The sequence below is a fragment of the Echinops telfairi genome, unplaced genomic scaffold, assembly GCF_000313985.2.
Source record: "Echinops telfairi isolate 266 unplaced genomic scaffold, ASM31398v2 ScPeMD7_31;HRSCAF=116, whole genome shotgun sequence".
In the NCBI taxonomy this organism is placed as follows: Eukaryota; Metazoa; Chordata; class Mammalia; order Afrosoricida; family Tenrecidae; genus Echinops; species Echinops telfairi.
In genome coordinates, this window is record NW_022103928.1 from 5555891 (window position 1) to 5576831 (window position 20941).

Sequence of the window (20941 nt, forward strand, 5' to 3'; positions counted from 1 at the left end):
TCACACAGGTTGATATGTTGTTCCATGTGGGCTTTGTTGCTTCTGAGCTAGATGGCCGCTTGTTTACCTTCAAGCTTTTAAGACCCCAGACGCTGTATCTTTTGATAGCCGGGCACCATCAGCTTTTTTCACCACATTTGCTTATTCACCCGCTTTGTCTTCAGCGGTTGCATACACACTATTTTCAATGAAAAACCGAAACCCCTAAATTGGTGACAAGAAAATGAATGTGAATTGACAAGAAAAGCCCACTGCCATGAAGTCAATGCCGACTTACAGTGGCCCTGTCGGTCAGAAAGACTGCGCTCCACAGGGTTTCTGGGGCCTTGATTTTCAACGGCAGAACAGCTGATGGATTTGAACTACAGCCATTCAGTGCCATAATTAGCAAAAATGTTTGGTAAGATTTTTTTAAATGTAGAAAAATATTTTCAATTAATTTCAAATGAAATATTTTCGGCTTATTCTGCCATGAGATACTTGGCTGTTCATAAAATGAGTATATTGTACAAGGAATTGCAATAACTTAAAAACAAAACAAACACCCAAACCTGGTAGCTAATTTTGGTGTCCTGAAAGGCACAAAGCATTGGGATTCAGCTGCTAACCGAAAAGTTCAAGCCTACCCAGAGTATCACAGAAGGGCCTGGTAATCTAGTTGGGGGGGAGGGGGGAGCAGCCATTGAAAACCCAAGGAACACAGTTCGATCTGACATGCACAAGATCACTAAGAGGTAGCATTGGTTGATGGCAACTGATTTTGCTTTGGTTTAGCTAGTTATCTCAGAAGCAGCCCTGTTAGCACACTCAGGTTAAACACTGCACTGCCACCCACAAGGCTGGAGTGTCACAGCCACTCTACTAGAGGAAGATAAGGCTTCAGCTTCTGTCAAGATCGACAGTCATCAGAAACCCTACACAGCCGCCTAAGAGCTGAAATCAACTTGATGGCAGTGGATTAGTATTCTAATGTTTAAGTATTTTGTTTTTGAAACACAAGTTAAGGGTCCAAAAGTAACAGACACTGTCAAATGCTAGCTCAGAAAAATGATAAAAAGCTGCTGATTCATTTTTAATGCAGAAATTTTAAGGTGGCATGGTTTCGTTAAAAAAAAATTAGTCCACTGGGAAACATCGCCCAAGTTGAATACTTCTCATGCCTACATCTAGAAGACAAAACTTTAATTCTGAGAAGTCCAATCCTCGCTAGGATTATCCCTAAATGGGACACAATACCTTGGGTTTACGTAACAATGGTCCAATCATTATCCCCCCCATCCCACTTCATTTACTGAAGAAGGCAGGAAGGCACAGACACTTCAAAGACTGACTAGAGCAGTGGTTCTCTACCTTCCTAATGTTGAGACCCTTTCATACAGTTCCTCACGTGGTGGTGACCTCCCAACCATAACACTACTTTTGTTGCTACTTCATAACTGTCATTTTGCTACTGTTATGAATTGGGTGACCCCTGTGAAAGAGTTGTTCAACCCTCACAGGGTGGCAACCCACAAAGCAAGACCCAAACTACACCTCTTTTAAACTACTTTTAATTCCATAAGGCAATTAATCCCCATTAATTGAACACACATTTGCACTGACTACATGAAGGGCTTCAAAAGTTCATGGAGAGTGGAACTAAAAGACAATGAAATTAGTCCATGAACTTGAAAAAGATTTTTTTTTTAATGTAATAAAGAAGCTATAAGTTTAAAAAACTAAAGAATCCATCAACCAAACTCAGTGCTATCAGGCCAATTCCAAATCATAATGACACTACATAAGATTTCTGAGACGGTAAATCTTTATGGGAACAGGCAGCCTCATTTTTCTCAACAAGAGTGGCTGGAAGCTTTGGGTTACAGTCAGCAGCTCAACACTTAGCCAGAATGCCACTCACTCATTCATTCACTGTCTTCCAGTCAATTCTGACTCATAGCAAAAGCTAAAAACAGATATTAAGATGTGTGTGTGTTTTAACTAGAGGTTGGAGAAATATCCTTCTTATCTTTCAACTATAAGTGGCCACACTAGTTGTTCCTCAGTTATTCTGATTTGAATGATTTAAGTGGAAATTAACCTAAACATCTGAGTTCATAGTTTTGTTTACTGTTAGATATTACACAAGTCAGAAATACCGTTGATATCCTATAAGTACACACTCAGATGATATCTGTACAATGTACACACACATGCTTGCATTTTATGCCAAAAATAAAGTATCAAAAATTGTGAAATTAAAAATGAATATTTTAAGAAATTAAGATAATTAGAAATTAACCTCTTTCAACAAGGAGTCTCAAAACAGTGTATGTAAAATAGTGTCTACACCATTCCCCATTTCTAAAAACATCTATAGCAGTAGTTAATTCAGTTAATCAGTGTCTAGTTTGATTAGTTTACTCGTATCAAAAAACAATAAAGAAATGATAAATTAGCTTTCTGCTCGTTTCTTTGTGATTCAAGAATTCTGTTACAGAGTAACGTATCAAACCATATTCCTAGAGTTTCTAGGAAACATATTCCTAGGCAAGACAAGAGCAAAGAGTGAGAGGCACTGCCTAACGATGCTAATTTTTAAGCTGCTCAAGAGCCTGTGGGGTCACCAGTTGGGCTGTTAGCCACAAGAGTAGCAGCAGTTCGAAATCACCAGATGCTCCACAGGAGAAAGATAAGGCTTTCTACTCTAAGAGCTAAAGTCTCAGAAAGTCACGAGGGAACCATTCTACCTTGTCCTTCCTTAGGAGTCAGAATCAACTCAATTGATAACTGAAAGGTTGGCAATTGAAACCAGCAGCCATCCAGTCCACTAGAAAAAAGACTACTGCTCACATCAAGATTACAGCCTTAGAAACCTTATGGGGCAGTTCTACTCTCTTATAGGCTCACTATGAGTTGGAACCAACTCTAAGGTACATACACAACATCCAATGGGGTAAAGGTAAAGGAAAGAAACATTTCAAATACTGACACAATTAAAGTCCACAAAGTATCTTTCCCAGCCAACTGTGGATGCAAATCAGCAACAAAATGGCTCAAGGGAGTTACAAAAAGAAAGAACAAAGGACTAAAGATCCAGACTCTCATACAATACAAAAACCCAAAGGGGACTGTGTTTCATATATCTACGGTCCAGATTTTAGACTCTTAAAAAATTGACATGTGAGGGCGCTATTGAAAGTTTGTGGGAAAATGGAATTAAAAGATAATGGGGGAAAAAAAGAAAAAAAAGATAATGAAAAATTTCCACAAACTTTTGCAGTCTCCCTCATATGGGAAAAAGCTAAAGTGGCAACTTCAAATACTGAACCTTATGATATATATGTAAAATTTTTTAGAGCCAAGGATATGTAACTAATCATGTACACCAAAACTTAAGAAATTAATCAGAAAAATTATCAAAACAAAATATAGGCAATCCTCTAAGTTGTGACTATCTGTGTATGTCTTAGAGGTGATTAAACGATTTTAGGTGTTAAGTACCTTGCAGATAAGTATGCATGAGGGGCTTTAAAAGGTTAAGAGGAATTCCAGTGCTGTTTGTTCCATTTTTCCACGAGCTTTTTGAAGCAGTGTCCCGCTATGCCCCCCTCCACCACCCCATTAGTATATGCCAGCAAGCTGACTGCGAATCTCAACAACCCTTTTTGATAGAGTAAAACTGCTCCTTAGGGTTTCTTGATGGGAGTAGACAGCCAGTTTTTTCACCACTGGATGGACTGGTGAGTTCCAACAGCTAACCTCCAACCAAATGTTAACAAATGTGCCAAAAAAGCTTCTTTTTCAAATATGCAGGTAACTGTTCTGAAAAAAATCAGTCATATGTTGGTTCTAAGGTCAGATAACTCTTTTAAAACGTTTTCATTATCGTCTTTTATTATCATCATCATCACTATCTTCATAAATCCAAAATTTGTCTTTGAGGGTTGGTGTGAAAATAACACCAGAAAAAGTACACATTGCAACACTAGCGTTGCTCGCTCACCACGAGAGGTACCTAGAAAGGAGCACTGATAGGTGCCGTTCACATCCTAACTCGGAGACTATCTGCACACTGTTCCTGTGGCTTCACAGAATCAAATCTTAACAATTTACATAGGAATGGAATAGAATTAATTGTCCCATCGAATATCCTAAGCCGTAAACTTCATGGAACCAGGCTGAGTTTTGAACAGTCCATCTTTAGTTACTGCTGATGGTGCTTAACCATCTACACACAAGAACATGACTTCTGTCTACATTAGAGAAGTCTCAGATCTAACAGAGCAGCACTTCAGTGATTAATTTTGAACAGATTGTTCTTCCACTATTTAAAATGAAATGTGTTTTTAAAGCTATAGGCATGTAAGTTATCTCCACCCCTCAAAAAACTTTGTAACTATTCTATCATAGAGCAACTCCAAACTCACTGCCATCGAGAAAATTCTGACTCATATCAATCCCATGAGACAAAGTACAACTTCCCTCTTTGAGTTTCCAAGACTAACTCTTTATGGGAATAAAAAGCCTTATCTTCCTCTTGCAGAGCAACTAATGGTTTTAAACTGCTGACCCTGAGGTCAGCAGCCCAACATGTAACCACTACCAACAGACAAACAAAATGAACTTTCATTCCACACAAGTTAATTCTACGTGTATGTAGGGTGGCCATACTGTACAACAGAGCACAGGACCTGTTGCCCATGACGCCACTGAGTGGAAGCCGACTGTCAGCCTTGCACATTTGAGCCAACAAAAGACTATGAGCAGAGATGTCAGAGCTCTTCTAAAAAGTAACTACAGCAAGCACATCACAGGATTCCACTGTCATTCTTATCAGTGTCTAATACTTGGGGACCTTTTTAAAAGTAAGACTATATAGCACTTTTGAATGATGCCCTAATACAAAGAAGAGCTTTGGTGTCGGTGTGGGCTACAAAACTGAAGGTAAGTAGTTCAAATTTACCACCACTCCTTTGGAGTAGGGTAAAAGCTGTCTGCTCCTGTAAAGATACAGTCTCTGAAACCCTACAAAGCAGGTTTATTCTGTCCTATAGGATTAGAGTCTGAATCAACTAGAAAGCAATAGGTTTAATACAAACAAGGTTGGGTGGGGGGTGGGATATATCAGAAAGGACAAATACTCAAATAATTGAAAAATGTAAACTATTTCTACTCCCAACTCTCTCTGTGTGTAAACCCTCAACTCACCCATATGTAAAACATTAAAGAAATGTTTTACTTTATGGAAAAAAGATATTTCAAGATGCCAGTATATTATGACAAGACAAAAAAGTAAAATTGGAAATTTTTAATTAAAAACTCAACATATTACTAATGAAAACTAGAATTCTGTGATTAAGTAAAATGACTCATACTATCACGCTGAAAAATTGTATTTATGTTCAAAGATGAAACATGTTTTAAAAGCAATTCTATTTAAAAGTATGTGCAGGCATCTAATAACTGCTCAAATAACTTTCTGAGCTAAGTATTAATATTTACTTATTTATAACCTTGATATCGGTGTCTAGCCCAATTTCACTCGACAATATTGAAAATGAAAGTTGCTATTATGAAACCAGAAACAAGTAGATCAGCATAATATTTACAGAGCAGTATATTAACCTGGCCTATTATTCCAGGAGCCACAATTCAATGACATAAAAAGGAGTCAGCAGAAAGTCTAAAAAAAGTGGTCTTTTTTCTTAAACATATTCATTCTAAATTTTACGTGGCTCCAACGTGCGTACTTCAAACTTTTTGTTTTTAAAAGCAAATATATGCCAGTGTTTAAATCATTCATGACAGTACAAAAGGACATACAATGAAACCAGTCTCCATATGATTCCAGATTCCAGGAAACAACTACAAGTGATGGACTTAAAAAAAAAAAAAGTGCAACTGATTAACATGACTTGGCGTATCAATAGTTTTTTATGGAATATTTTTGAATAAATGAGAAGTAACAGAGGGAAAAAAGTGTACAAAACTTTATTTTATGCAAGATTGTTACGCTTATTTGCAGAAGACAGGGTTATTTCTCTTAGTCTACTGCAAATCCTAAGTGATTAATTATCTGTAGCCCCCAAATCAGGCCATGTGTTAAAAATACTTAAAAGAGGGTTCTATTCTAACAACTCCATCGTCGGGTGGTTCTGACTTAAGTGCAATGCCCCTTTCTGTGTTTTATTGTTACTTTTTAGCAGTATCAGTCTAGCTCTAATCTTTGTCTTTTTAGGTGGCATAAAAACAGCATCAGCAAATTATACAAAGAACCACTGAATGTGGTACGTGCTACTCCATAAAATGTTATTTCTTTAAAAACCACAGAAACGAACTGTCACAGGTCCTACATGCAGTTCTTTTGTAACTTGAATATGTTTTTAACTCAGGGATTACCTGTATTATAATCCCATACTCCACACATTGAGGACATCACACTAAATATTGAACCATTGGTTTGCAGTCTCTCAAAAAAGAACCCCAAATTGACATGGTCCTAAAAAGAAAAATACTTTAAATGATAAAATGTGAGACGCACCAACAGTTTTTTTAGATCGGTTTTACTCTGGAGCAGTACACCTTTTTAGTGTACTATTTTACCAATGACTAAAAAAGTTACTTATTGGGGGGTGACAGGAAGAAGTAAACATTTTTTAAGTAACAACTAGAATACTTCTATAACATTAAACTATTTCCTGAGGCACTGTTTCCATGGTTAGCCTGAATGACATTAGTACCAATCAAGTAAACGAAAACCAACCTGCAAAGATTTTTAATACGTGCAAATGAAAAATTAGAAAATACTGTGTGTGTGCATACGTATAGTATACCTACAACCAGAATTGTAGGTTAACTTCTCTTTCAAACTATTGTCACTGAGTCATGCCAACTCATGACGACCCTGTAAGACAAGGTAGAACTGCCCCTGTGAGTTTCTGAGACTGTAACTGCTTACAGGGACAGAAAGCTCCATCTTTCTCCTTCATAGCTGCTGGTGATTTCGAACTGCTAACCTTTCAAATCTCAACACAATGCATTATTACTATACCACCAAAGCTTCCTGTATATATATATACACATACATATCTGTATACATACATGTCATTAGAGACACAGAACATAACCTATATTTTTAGTGGATCAATTAGTAAAACAATAAAACACATCAAAACTTGATGGGATAAAAATCTGTATTTTGGCAAAATGTAAATCTTTAAAATAGTATTAAGTGCATACCCATTGAATCCAGTGACAATCTTCAGTATTCTTTCCTTCATTTCATCAAAGGGAATATACTCGACATTAGGATTAGGAGGACCTCTTGGTTCAGGAGCTGAAGTTCTAAAATCATCCATCACTTTCTCCAGTTTGAAAATAAAATAGCCTTTAAATTGGGACCATTGTATCCTACAAGCAGAAAAAGAGTGAGAAAATATAATTCCATGTAGCTTTACAATTCTTGAGCTTAAACACAAATACAGGAAATGTAGCCTCATTAACTAACGCTAACAAAATTAAGTCCTAAATTATAGCACTAGGAGGACACCTGCAGCTCCAGGTGAAGCACTCAGCTGCTAACCAAAAAGGTGGCCATTAGAAACCACCCAGTAGCCCCAAGGAAGAAAAAATCTGGCGATCTGCTTCTAACAGTTCCAGCCCATGAATCTTTTGGTTTAGCCTCCTGGCATTCAACCACTGCACCACGTCCTCCCACTGCCATCATACCATTTCTGACTCACTGAACTGAACTGCTCCTTAGGAGTTCCATGACTGAGCATTCTAAATGGAGGCAGATGATCCCATCCTTCTACCTGGTAAAGGTGAATCGCTAACCTTACAATCCAAAGCATAAACCTTTGTATCACCACACTGTGTGGTGTCACAAATTATGTCACATTACACACACATCGTGACACAATCACTAAACTCAGAATAATCACTCAAAAGTCCATTGTGAACTATAGGTACCATTCTTAGTATTTTAAAGTTATTTCATTTTTCACTCCCTCAAATTCTGGGAAACTAACACCAAGGGAAATATGATGAGAACTATATTTCCTAACTTAGAGGGGATCGGGAAAGCTGGTATTCCACGGTACAAAAGCCTCCACTTTGCATGTTAGAGGTAAAGTCCAAGAACACTATTCTGTTTTAAATGTCATTCCCACAGATCCCCTCCCCACCCCCAGCTATGCTGCCTTAAAGTGAGCACACGGTTTATTATATCTTCCTATACAACAGCGGTTGTGGGTCTCAACCCCTCTTGGGGTCAAGTAACACTTTCACAGGGGTCGCCTGATTCATAACTGTAGCAAAATGACAGTTATGAAGTAGCAACTAAATTAATGTTACGGTTGGGGGTCCCCACAACATGAGGAACTGTATTAAAGGGTTGCAGCATTAGGAAGGTTGAGAACCACTGCTTTAAATGAAGAGTCAGAATAATTAGAAAGCCCAAACCCTTTCAACACCCAACTACATTTACATAGAATAGGTTTCTATCTTATCTGCTAAACAGCAAAATAAGCTTCACACTTCCTTTCCTTTTCAGGGAATATTTTCAGGTCCTAGATACCCTCAAGCAGCACCAACATGGACTCCTCCTCCAAAGAGCTGAGGAGCCCTGGTGGGTTACCCACCAGGCTGTGCATCACAAGGCCAGCAGCTTGAAACCACCAGCGGCACAGCGAGAGACACACACAGCTTTCTGCTCCTGTAAAGATTGTCTCAGAAAACCATGACTCGGAATCAACTGGACGGCAATGAGTTTGTAGCTACGCACAGAGCCGCTAGTCGTCACAAGACCTGCGGTTCAAACCCACCAGCCACTCTGAGGGAGAAAGATGCAGCAATCTACTCCCAGAAAGATAGTCTCAGAAACCTAAAAGGACAGGTCGACCGTGTCCTGTAGTCTTGCTATGAGCCAGAATGGACTGCACGGCACTGAGTGTGGGGTTCTGTGGTCCAGATTATAAGACAGAGCAGGGGGACAGCCTGGCAATCGACTTCCTAAAACTGGTCAGTGAAAACGGACAGATCCTGTGTGACTAGAGTCCCTAGCAACATGGTTCTTAAACGGTACATCGTCCAGGTTCTAGTCAACAAGACTGCAACTAACAATACATTTTTATGTACTTCTTATGCCTATTCACTTATTACACTAACACCAATGCCCCTCTTTTCACCTTTGATTACTAAAATAAAGGAGTATTTTGTCTTCTTGCCCTCAATATACCGTATATACTCGAGGATAAGGCAACCCAAATATCAGCCGAGGCACCCAATTTTACCACAAAAACTGCACTAAAAATATGCTGAAAACTCCGCTTATACACATGTATATACGGTAACTAAATTCTAGGTTACAAGAAGCAGAAAGTACAACTTAGTGGCAGCAGACAGCACTCTTGCAAAGGGAAACTATTTAAAGTTACCCAAGATACCCTGGATGAGGGGAGTGCGAATCTGACATTAACTCCCCCATCCCATCCAGCAATCTTACTAACTAGGGCAGTAGTTTTCAAAATGTGGTCTAAAAGGTCAAAGCTATTTTCATAAGAAATGACTCATCTGTCTTTTTCACTGTGTTGACATTTGTGCCGATAGTGGGTAAAACTGCTGACACCAAGCACAAATCAAGGCAGTATACCAAAATGTACTAGGAGCTATCACTCTCTTCACACCACAAACTCACAGGTTTTTTGTTTTAAGCCTATTTTACTCGTTTATTAAAGTACCAACCCTTGAATGAACACATTTTTCATATTCCGTGTAAGAAAGAAATGTTTAAAATATTTCTACTGCTTACCAAGTGCTAGGGAGTTTCAAAAAACATTGAGTTGTTTGGTATGCACTGTCAAAAACGAATGAAGCCTGTCATTTCAAGAGACAGTATTTGCAGACTTGATAAAATCTGAAATTTCAGTCAAAGTATTTAAGAATCACAAAGCACTCCTATGAAAAGGCAAATTTGAAAGACTTGTACTTATTAATTTCAAAACTAGAGTAAACCGCATAAATCGAGAGCAATGTGGTAATGGAATGCAATATAATAAAACTGAGTCCAGAAACAAAACTTCATATTAAGAGTCAAATGATTTTAGACAAGAGTGCCAAAACAATTTGATTAGAATTTTTTAAAATGACTTTTCAACAAATTATGCTGGGACAACTAGATATGCAAACAAAAAAGAAGCTGGATCTCTGCTTCATACCATGTACAAAATCTAAGAGTAGGTCCAAGAGTCAACTATAAGCACCGAAACTTTAAAACTCTTTTAAGAGGGAACTCTCTTAACAGGACAAGCAACCCATTTTCTTAAGTGGGCTAAGGATCTTTGACTCAATCTCATGAAAAATATGCACATGAAGAAAACAACATCACCAGTAATCAAGGAAATGTAATCGAATTATAATGAAATACCACCTCATGCTCACTACCCAAACCGTCTAGTTGATTGCAACTTTGTAATGAGTGACTATATGCAGCATTTCTGTGGTTTTGTAAATATTTATGGGAACAGAAAGCCCCATTGGCCTAGAACACACACTCTCTCTCTCTCTCTCTCTCACACACACACACACACACACACACACTTTAAAATGGTACGCCCATTGTTGAAAACAATGCATAAATTTGTCAAAATGTTAGACAGAGTAATCATAAAACCTAACAATTCTACTCCTAGGTATATATTCAAAGAATGTAAAAACACGTCTATCCAAAAATGCTAATGTTCGTGTCAGCATTATTCATATATGCCCAAAAAGTAAAAACAACTCAAATGTGGAGTATTACTCAGCAATAAAAAGGGATGAAATAATGATAAAACAGGCTTAGTGAAGAAAGTGAGTTACAAAAGCCCATGTTATGTAATCCCTTTTATGTAAAGCGCTTACCTATACAAGGCAAAGCTAAATGGACAGACAGTAAGTCCTCAGGGATGCAGGGGATGGAGATGTTAGTAGGGAATGGATAAAAAATAGGAGGCTTCTTTTTGGGATGACGAAAGCACTCTAGAAATGGGTAAATTGTTAGGTATGTAAAACTGTCTCAATGAAATTGCTAGTCCCCTAGACTGGTGAGAGTGGTTACTAAGAACTAGATGCACAATGTTCCTGGGCAGTGCAATGGTTACTTGCTTGACTGCTAACCAAAAGGCTGTGGGTGGGGGTGGGAAGTGTAAAGTCATCCCAGAGTGGTCTGTGAAGAATGATCTGGAGCTCACCCTCAGAATCATCTGCCACTCATGAATAGAATAGAAACTGGTCTGGTCTTGCATGATTACTTCTCCCCTCCTTGCCCTAATCTATTTTGGGAAGAATCAAAGATTTCATGAAGAAGAGGCACTACATTGTAATTTTAGATATGATGAGTATTAAAAGATAATGCTCATGCATTTCACCTTAAATTTAAACTGGACTATCCACATGCTGGTAGAGGGCCTGCAAAAACAAGAGGAACCCCCAATGGATTGGACTGACACAACAGTCACAAGAATGGGCTCAAACATACCAACTCTGATAAGTAGGTTTATTGTGCCAACCTGGACAGTGAACACTGTGGGATTAAATGGAAGGACAGAGACAAATGGTTTAGCAAGCCTTGCCTTTCTTGTCTCTTGCTCTTTAATGATCAGACCAGTTGTGTGGCTGCTAACTTAGCTGGGTCTCTGCCTCAACTTGAGAGCTACACTTCTCATGGGAAACCCAACCAGTGGACTGTGTCACTAGTTTGAGGCTCCTTCAAGACCTGCTTTGCCATGCTACTAGACTCTACATCGCTTTAGCTGGGGACTGTTGGACCCTGTCATCTGGCTGGCAGGTGGTGACCTGCCTTGCTGTTTGCTGCCTGTGGCCGGATTGCCTGAATTCCTGTAAAAAGAACTCAGCTGTCTGCTTCCTTGACTTGCACCCAACAGCCCTCAAGACTTGGAAGGACTGCCAGTGTATTCGCTGTCTCATGGAAGTGAGTTGCACTGAGCCATTTGTACTGTTCTACAGACTAATTAGCTATTTCTTATGTTGTATATAGCTATGTATATAAATATGTATGAAAGTGTAAGTGTCTCAAGTACTCCCTCAATGCAAGAATACTTTGTTCTATTAAACTGGCATTCCATGATGCTCACCTTCCCAACACAATCGCTGAAGACAAAGAGGGTGTATAAGCAAATGTGGTGAAGAAAGCTGATGGAACCCAACTATCAAAATATATAGCCTCTAGGGTTTTAAAGACTTGAAGGTAAGCAAGCGGCCATCTAGCTCAGAAGCAACAAAGCCCACGTGGAAGAAGCACACCAGCCTGTGTGATCACGAGGTACCAAAGGGATCAGTTATCAGGCATCAAAGAACAAAAATTCATATCAGTGTGCTCACCTCCCAGATACGATCACTGAAGACAAATGGGTGCATGAGCAAATGTGGTGAAGAAAGCTGATGGAGGCCAGCTATCAAAAGATATAGCATCTGGGGTCTTAAAGGCTTGAGGGTAAACAAGTGGCCATCTAGCTCACAAGCAACAAAGCCCATATGGAAGCACACCAAAGGATCAGGTATCAGGCATCATCAGAACAAAAAATCTTATCACTGTGAATAAGGGGGAGTGAGGGGTGAGGACCCAAAGCCCATCTGTAGGCAACTGGACATCCCCTTATGAAAGGGTCGCTGGAAGGAGACACGCCAGTCAGGGTGCAGTGCAGCAATGATGAAACATACAACTTTCCTCTAGTTCCTAAATGCTTCCTTCCCACCCGCCCCCAACCCCCCCACTATCATAATCCCAATTCTACCTTACAAATCCAGCTAGACCAGAGGATATACACTGGTACAGATAGGAACTGGAAACACAGGGAATCCAGGATGGATGATCCCTTGAGGACCAGTGCTGAAAGTGACGATACCAGGAGAGTGGAGGGAGGGTGGGGTAGAGAGGGGGAACAGATTACAAGATCCAAATATAACCTCCTCCCTGGGGGCCGGACAACAGAAAAGTGGGAGAAGGAACACATCGGACAGTGTAAGATATGACAAAAATTATAATTTACAAATGATCAAGGGTTCATGAGAGAGCGGGGAGCGGGGAGGGAGGGAGGAAAATGAGGAGCTGATGCCAGGGGCTTAAGTGGAGAGCAAATGTTTTGAGAATGATGAGGGCAATGAATGTACTAATGTGCTTTATACAATTGATGTATGTATGAATTGTGATAAGTTGTATGAGTCCCCAATACAATTATTAAAATAAATAAATAAAAAGGCAAACCGTTTCGCTTAGCTAATAAAGAAGGCCACCCTTGAGCATTATGCTAAGATCTCTGTAGGATAAACTAACAGTGTTTCCAGAGCTCCCATGGAACCTAAGAGGTCAGTCAGTTTATGCTAATGGAGAAACAACTCAGAAAAGGAAGGTGAGAGAACCATTAGCTGTTCAACTGAAAGAATGTAATCAATATAACTGAGCTGCGCTTTCTCAATAACAATAAATGATCTTTTAAAAAGTTGTTCTCTTTGTAAATAAAGACAAAATGTGATGTATTCTTCTATTTACATACTGCGCTCTGTGCCATGTTCTTTCTGGCCAAGGCTCTACGGACTCTTCAAAGCTTATAAGAGGACTGGGGGAGGCCCAGGTTTGGGGTGGGAGTTCTGGACTGGTAATCAAAGGGCTGTAATAGAACTCATGACCAACGCCTATCAGAAAAATGTCGTTTCTATGGTGCAGGTGTTATTTCAATTGATTAGTACATATTTGAAGGGAAACATCTTAAGATAGTTTTAAAAGACAACCTCCTTTACTGTCTACACCCAGTTTCTGCCACAGTTTGTGAGATGGATAATGAAAATTCAACATGCAGTTAAATCTGAAAGATGATAGACAATCTTTCATTCATTAGACTCAATTTACCCAACCTTCCTTTTAAAGGACAACACATAGAAATAGACACACACACACACACCACCTAACCCATTGCCACTGATTCCATTCTAACTCATAAGAAGTTCTATAAAACAACGTGAGCTGCCCTACAGGCTTTCTAATGGGAAACAAAAGTGCCTCATCTTTTTCCAGACTAGTTCAAACCACTGATCCTTATATTGGCAGCTAAGCAACTGATCACAGAACTAACCAAGCTCATTCAGAAATGCACACTATTGCAAAAAATTACAACTGGCACTTATATGGAGATTTCATGCATCCCTCAAATTTCAAATACCTCTGTAATATATATATTTTCTCCAATTCCATCGTCAGTAAAATAGGAATATTACCATCTACCTCCCGACACTGTTGTGGGGATAAGGTTTTTTGTCTTATATGTAGATTAACAAATTGAAGATACATATACTAGTTAGCCTTCAAAGAAAACATGCACAGTGGTCTCATCACCTGCATGGTTCAAATTTATGCCTCAATGAAATGACAATTATGAAAGATTTCACAGCCTTTGATGTCACAAGAAAATTTTCAAACTTACCAAGGTTGATTTTATTCTTCTAGTAAATAGCTGGAAATCATACCCTTTCTTAAATGATGACACCACAACCAATCCCTTCTCCGACTACGTTAGTGTCAACAGTGCAGGATAGTGAACTGCTATTCTATGGCCCTTCTAAGCCATGATTTTCCTCTAGTCTTGTCATTTCCACAAACAATAGGCTGGGCAGCCTATTAATTCAATCACGATATGTGAAATCTTTTCAGGGATAGAGCTATGCAATTAAGGTGAAAAGGTTGCAAACGTTTGGCCATCACTCTAGGCTTAAAAGGAGCTAATCCCAGAGTGGGACCTCACTATCATCAAGAAGAGATGGGAGTGGAGCCTGTCATTTGGACCCAGGGTTCCTGTGCAGAGAACTTCATAGACTCAAAGGCCACAGACAACACTAACACTGGTGGCAAGACTGCAAGAAGTAGCAGCAAAGCCAAAATCAAACTCACTGTCATCAAACGCATGTTGACTCAAGAGTGACACTACAGGACAGGACAGATCTGCCCCTGTGAGTTTCTGAGACTTTAACTTTTTATGGTAGTAGAAAACCCCATCTTTCTCCCTTGGAGTGGCTAGCTGACCTTGCGGAATACAACTGAATGTGTAACCCTCAGACCACCAGTAGAAAATACAGCAGGGCCAAAAAAGCAACAAAATTAGAGCAGAACAAGATGACACAGTGGGCTTCCTAGAGCATAAAACATGGGGGCTATAGTGGGTTTGCCCCTCCATGGAGTAGGGGGGCTGAGTCAATTCAAGCAAGACTGTTCTGGGCAGGAAACTTCTTGGCAGCATGAAGTATCTCCACGCCCTTACTAGCAGAACTGAAGAGCTTTGTAACAGTTATCTGAACAGGGCCATGGCCAAAAGCAAAGGCCAGGTGGCAGAAACTAAGAGCTAGATCTGCCTGCTGGCACAGCTGAGAGGAAGCTGTCCTGATCCCAAGTTGTAGTGTGGTACTATCCTAATAGACACCATCATCAGGAATCAGGAGGCTGATTGTAACCCAGCAAAGAAGTGAGAAGTGTGAGTAAGGAACATGTAGTGTCACACTTGGTTTAAAACAGTGGTTCTCAATCTTCCTAATGCCACGACCCTTAATACAGTTCCTCGTGACACCCTCAACCACAAAATTATTTTCATTGCTACTTCATAACTGCAATTTTGCTACTGTTATGAATCAGGCAACCCCCATGAAAGGGTCGTTTAACCCCGAGGGGGCAAGTATCCTTCTGGAACAAGAGAAAGAAGAACACTTATTGAACAGAAGGACCCAGACTATGTGAAGAACTGGGACTACAGGACTGTCTACATGAATCACTGGCTCCTCTACATTGAGACTAGAGCTACATGGTGTCCAGCTGCCACTACAAAATGCTCCGATCAGAGACACCACAGGAAGATCTTGACAGAAAGCAAAACGTGTGGAACAAAAGTCTGCATTCTTAGAAGAATGCACAACTCACTTACTGGACCTCATGAAATTGGCGTTATCCCTAAGACCAGTGCTCTAAGTTACTCTTTAAACCTTAAATCAAAACTAGCGCCTTCAAGTTAACTTTTAAACTAAGTAACAGTTTAACTTAAAGACTGTTATTTTTTACTTATATTACTTATCTGAAACCAAATTATGACAGCTATTTTAAAACAAAGATATGAAGGCTGGGGACGGGGTTTAAGTCAGTGATGATAAAACAACTAGAACAAAAATAGTGAGGATGCTGACCCATTGGGAAGGCTGTAATCAGTCACAGATCACTATGTCTAGTTACTGTTGAATGAGAATGGGTTTTACTGTGCATATTTTCACAAAAAATACGAATATTTTCTTAGGTCAGGCTTTTAGGGAAAAATATAACAATAACAATCTAAAACAGGGCAAGATATGACAAAATACCAATTTATAAACTATCAAGGGCTTATGAGGGAGGGGGGAGCGGGAAGGGAGGGGAAAATGAGGACCTAATGTCAGGGGTTTAAGTGGAGAGAAAATGTTTTGAGAATGATATACAAATGCGCTTTACACAATTGATGTGTATGGATTGCGATAACAGTTGTATGAGCCCCTAATAAAATGTTTTTAAAAAAAAAAACAATCTAAAACAGAAGCTCTATATGAAACTCACAGACTTGCTACAACATATTGACCATTTTCAAATAAATCAAAAGGTCTATCTGGGTAGTAATAATAAAGCATCATATAAAATGAGAATATTAGAATAACATCAAAACAAGTCCAAAATACTTAACAGGCCACAGTCCCTCAGGGGAAACTAAGTATGTCACAAGGAGAGAAGGCTAAGTGCACAATCCACTGTGCATCCTAGAGAGAGATAAAGTCAGATCCAGTTTAAAAGGGGAATGAAAAAATGTCAAGATAAAGTAGTTTTAACAAAATAAAATGACTGGCTAGCTCAGTCATGAGTACATCAAGAAACCTGACAAACCGTAAGGAAATACTGGGCTTACACTTGTAGCCAGTTAATACATTTTTATTCTTAAGATTTTATTAGGTAAACTACAAAACCTTTAAGTCCCCAATTTAACATTAAATATATTTTTTCACCATCACCAATTTTTATTTAATAGATTATAAACAAAATAAGGAATCTAAGATTTGTTATCTATGATGAACAAAGAAATATTTATTCAAACAGATTCTGCCAGGATTAAAATCAGGAAAGGTGTTGCATCGGGGTTATAAGCTTTCATTTACGTATTCAGTATGTTTGCTGAGCAAATAACTTGAGAAGCTAGACTGTATTAAGAATGGAGCATCAGGATTGGTGAGAAATTCATTAATTTTAGATAGGTAGATGGTACAACCTTGATTGCTGAAAGTCATGAAGCAACTACTGATGAAGAACAAAGACTAGAGCCTTAGGTATAGATTACAACTCAAGACAAAGATCCCCACAGCTGAGTCAGCCAATAATCAATACCATGTTAAATGGAAGATTGAAGTTTTCAAGGATTTCATTTTACTTGGAACCTCAATCAATACTCATCAAAGCAGTCAAGAAATCAAAAAGCATATTGCACTGTGAAAAATCTGCTTCAAAGACTAGGTCACATTATCCAGACCAGTGTACTTTCAACCTCTTTGTATAAATGCAAAAACTGAACAATGGTTGAGAAGACTGAAGAATTGAGGTAGAATATCAAGCGAACCGCCAGAACAAACAAGAATGCCTTGGAGAGAGTACAACCCTGAGTACGCCTAAGAAGTGAGGAGGGTGAGGCTTCAGCTCACAGATTCTGGGAGGCAGTGCCTGGAAAAGGGCAACAAAAAGGAGGAAGCTCTTCAATGAGATGACTGACACACACAGTGGCTTCAACAAGGGACTAAATATAGGAGCGACTATGAAGATGGTGCAAGACTGGGTGGTATTTTGTTATAGAGTCACTATGAATCAGAACCAACTTGATTGCTTCTATACAACAAAGTCACATACATTTTTTGTTTTGTTTTAATCATTTTATTGGGGGCTCGTACAATTCTTATCACAATCCATACATACATCCATTGTGTCAAGCACATTTGTACATTTGTTGCCATCATCCTCCTCAAAATGTTTGCTTTCTACTTGAGTCCTAATATCAGCTTTTCCCCTCTCCTTCCCACTCCCCGCTCCCTCACGAACCATTCATAATTCATAATTATTATTTTGTCTTATCTTATACTATCCTACGTGTCCCTTCACTCACTTTTCTGTTGTCCATCTCCAAGGAGGAGGTTACATATAGATCCTTGTAATCAAGGATCTTTCTACCTTTCTACCCCACCTTCTCTCCAGCCTCCAGATACAGCCACTCTCATCACTGGTCCTGAAGGGGTTATCTATCCTGGATTCCCTGTGTTTCCAGTTCCTATGTGTACCAGTGTATATCCTCTGGTCTAGCCAGATTTGTAAGGTAGAACTGGGATCATGATAGGGGGTGGGGGGGTAGCATTTACGAAGTAAAAATTGTATGTTTCATCGCTCCCTACCCTGCAACCTGACTGGCTCGTCTCCTCCCGGTGACCCTTCAGTAAGGGGGTGTCCAGCTGCCTACAGATGGGCTTTGGGTCTCCACTCTGCACTCACCCTTATTTACAATGATACCAGTTTTTGTTCTTTGATGCCTGATACCTAGTCCCTTCTACACCTCGCAGTCACACAGGCTGGTGTGCTTCTTCCATGTGGGCTTTGATCCTTCTGAGCTAGATGGCTGCTGGTTTTACCTGAAAGCCTTTTAAGACCCCAGATGCTGTACCTTGTGATAGCCAGGCACCATTAGCTTTCTTCACCACATTTGCTGATGCACACATTTGTCTTCAGCAATCTTGTCGGGAAGGTGTACATCATGGAATGCCAATTTAATACAACAAAGTGTCCTTGCATTGAGTGAGTACTTGAGTGGAAGTCCAATGTCTATCTGCTGCCTTAATACTAAACCTATAAATACATGCACATAAATCTATTTCCCCAACCTCATACATAAATGTATTTACATATGTACATGCCTGTATTTAGACCTCTATAAATACCCTGTGTCTCCTAGTTCTTTCCTCTATTTCCTTTATTTTCCTCTTGTCCCACTATCATGCTCAGCCTTCATTTGGGTTTCACTAATTTCTCGGTTACATTGCCCTTACCAGGCCTCTAACACCCTGCTTGTCACTAATTTTAGATCACTTGTTGTTCCCTTGTCCCTGGGTTAATCAACACCACCTCCTTACCTGCCCCCCCAACCATCGGTCCCACTTCCAGCCTATCTTATCTAGATAGATCTGCAGAGATAAAATTATGTACACCCCCCCCAAAAAAAGGCATAGCAAGACAAAGCGACTAAAGAGAACACAATGATGACAACAAGAAGAAAACCAATGACCCATAAAAGAATAATTTAAAAAAAGAAAAAATTTTAAAAAGGAAAACCTGTAAATAGATCAAGGTCTGATTTTTGACCTCTCGGCGTATCCTCCAGTCAAGTCTGATGGGGTGCCCAACTCTGGCCCCCAAGTCTGTCCTTTGCACTCCCTCAGAAGCTCCCTGCTCTGCTTCCCCTCACCCCCCACCCCTGTTATTCTGCCACACGCCTTTAGTGTTTTGCCTCAGTGTCACGTGGTCAATCCGGGCCAATCCTGACATTGAGTCTCCAGTGTTGTTTCCCCCGTAGGGCCATGGGTCAGTGAGGGACGTGGTGTCTCATAATGGGATCAGCCATATGGTCCACTCTGTGTTTTGAATGTTTAGAGCAGGGATATCATCCTCCAGGCCTGGTGGGCCAGGATGTGCTCCACTCTTTCTTCCTCCCCATTCATTTCTTCCCGTGAGTCACATACATTTATAAAACCATGGCAGAACTATGATTAGTATTTTGCATTATTATTAATTTGAGATTTAAATTAGAAGTATTTTATTTTATCAGTAGTTTGAGTATTCAATAATATTTAATATTCAGGAAATAGATGACAAAGGTATTTGGTAAAGATGAATTGTGGACATGATCAAGAAATGGCTATTCGGGTGGGGCTTGATCACAAATGCAATGTAACCAAGAGGAATTACTGAGAGCCCTATGAAGGTCAAAAGTGATAGTGGGACGGGAGAGAAGGAAAAGGAAATAGAATAGGAGGCAAAGGACATGTAGTCCCTCAACACTTTGCAAGAACATTTTGCTCTAATAACCTGGCATTCTGTGATGCTCACCTCCCCCTACACAATCACTGAAGATGAAATGGATGGATAAACAAATTGATGGTGCCGGCATTTACAAAATATAGTGGCTGGGGTCTTAAAGGCTTGAAGTTTAAACAAGGGGCCAACTAACAGGGAAGCAATAAAGCCCACGTGGAGGAAGCACACCAACCCGTGTGATCACGAGGTACCAGGGCATCAGAAGACCCATCTGTAGACAATTGGACATCCCCTCACAGAAGGGTTGCAAGGAAGGTACCAGCCATCAGGGTGCAGTATAACACACGCAAAACACAAAACATTCCTCTAGCTCTTTAATGCTTCCTCCCCCCACCACTATCATGACCCCACTTCTTCATTACAAATCTGGCTAGACCAGAGCATGTACACTGGTACAGAGCTCTTTACACATGGGATTCAGGACAGATAAATCCCTTAGGACCAATAATGAGACTAGCAATACCATGAGGGCAGGGGGAAGGTGGGGGGACAAGGCGGAGAAAGGGGAAATAGACCGTAATGACTGATGTGCAACTTCCCCACCCCCCAGGGGAAGGAACAACAGAACAAGGGTGAAAGGTGAAGAAAGATAGCAGATGGTGTAAAATATGAAAATAAAAATAATTTACAAATTATCAAGGGTTCACAAGGGTGGAAAGTTGGGGGAAGGAGAGGAAAAAAGAGAAGCTGATTGAAAGGGCTCAAGTAGAAAGAAAATGTTTTGGAAATGATGATGGCAACAAATGCACATAAACAAATGTGGCGAAGAAAGCTGATGGTGCC

At 39.7% G+C, this 20941-nt stretch overlaps 1 protein-coding gene across 1 annotated transcript in view; it reads right to left on the reverse strand.

Annotated features, from left to right (window-relative positions):
• The window catches only part of PPP4R2 (protein phosphatase 4 regulatory subunit 2), a 60430-nt gene that overhangs the window by 13849 nt on the left and 25640 nt on the right, over positions 1-20941 (reverse strand). The window contains exon 3 of the mRNA XM_004702430.2: positions 7222-7392. Within this exon, the coding sequence (XP_004702487.1) occupies positions 7222-7392 (171 nt within the window). The remainder of the gene's footprint in view (positions 1-7221; positions 7393-20941) is intronic.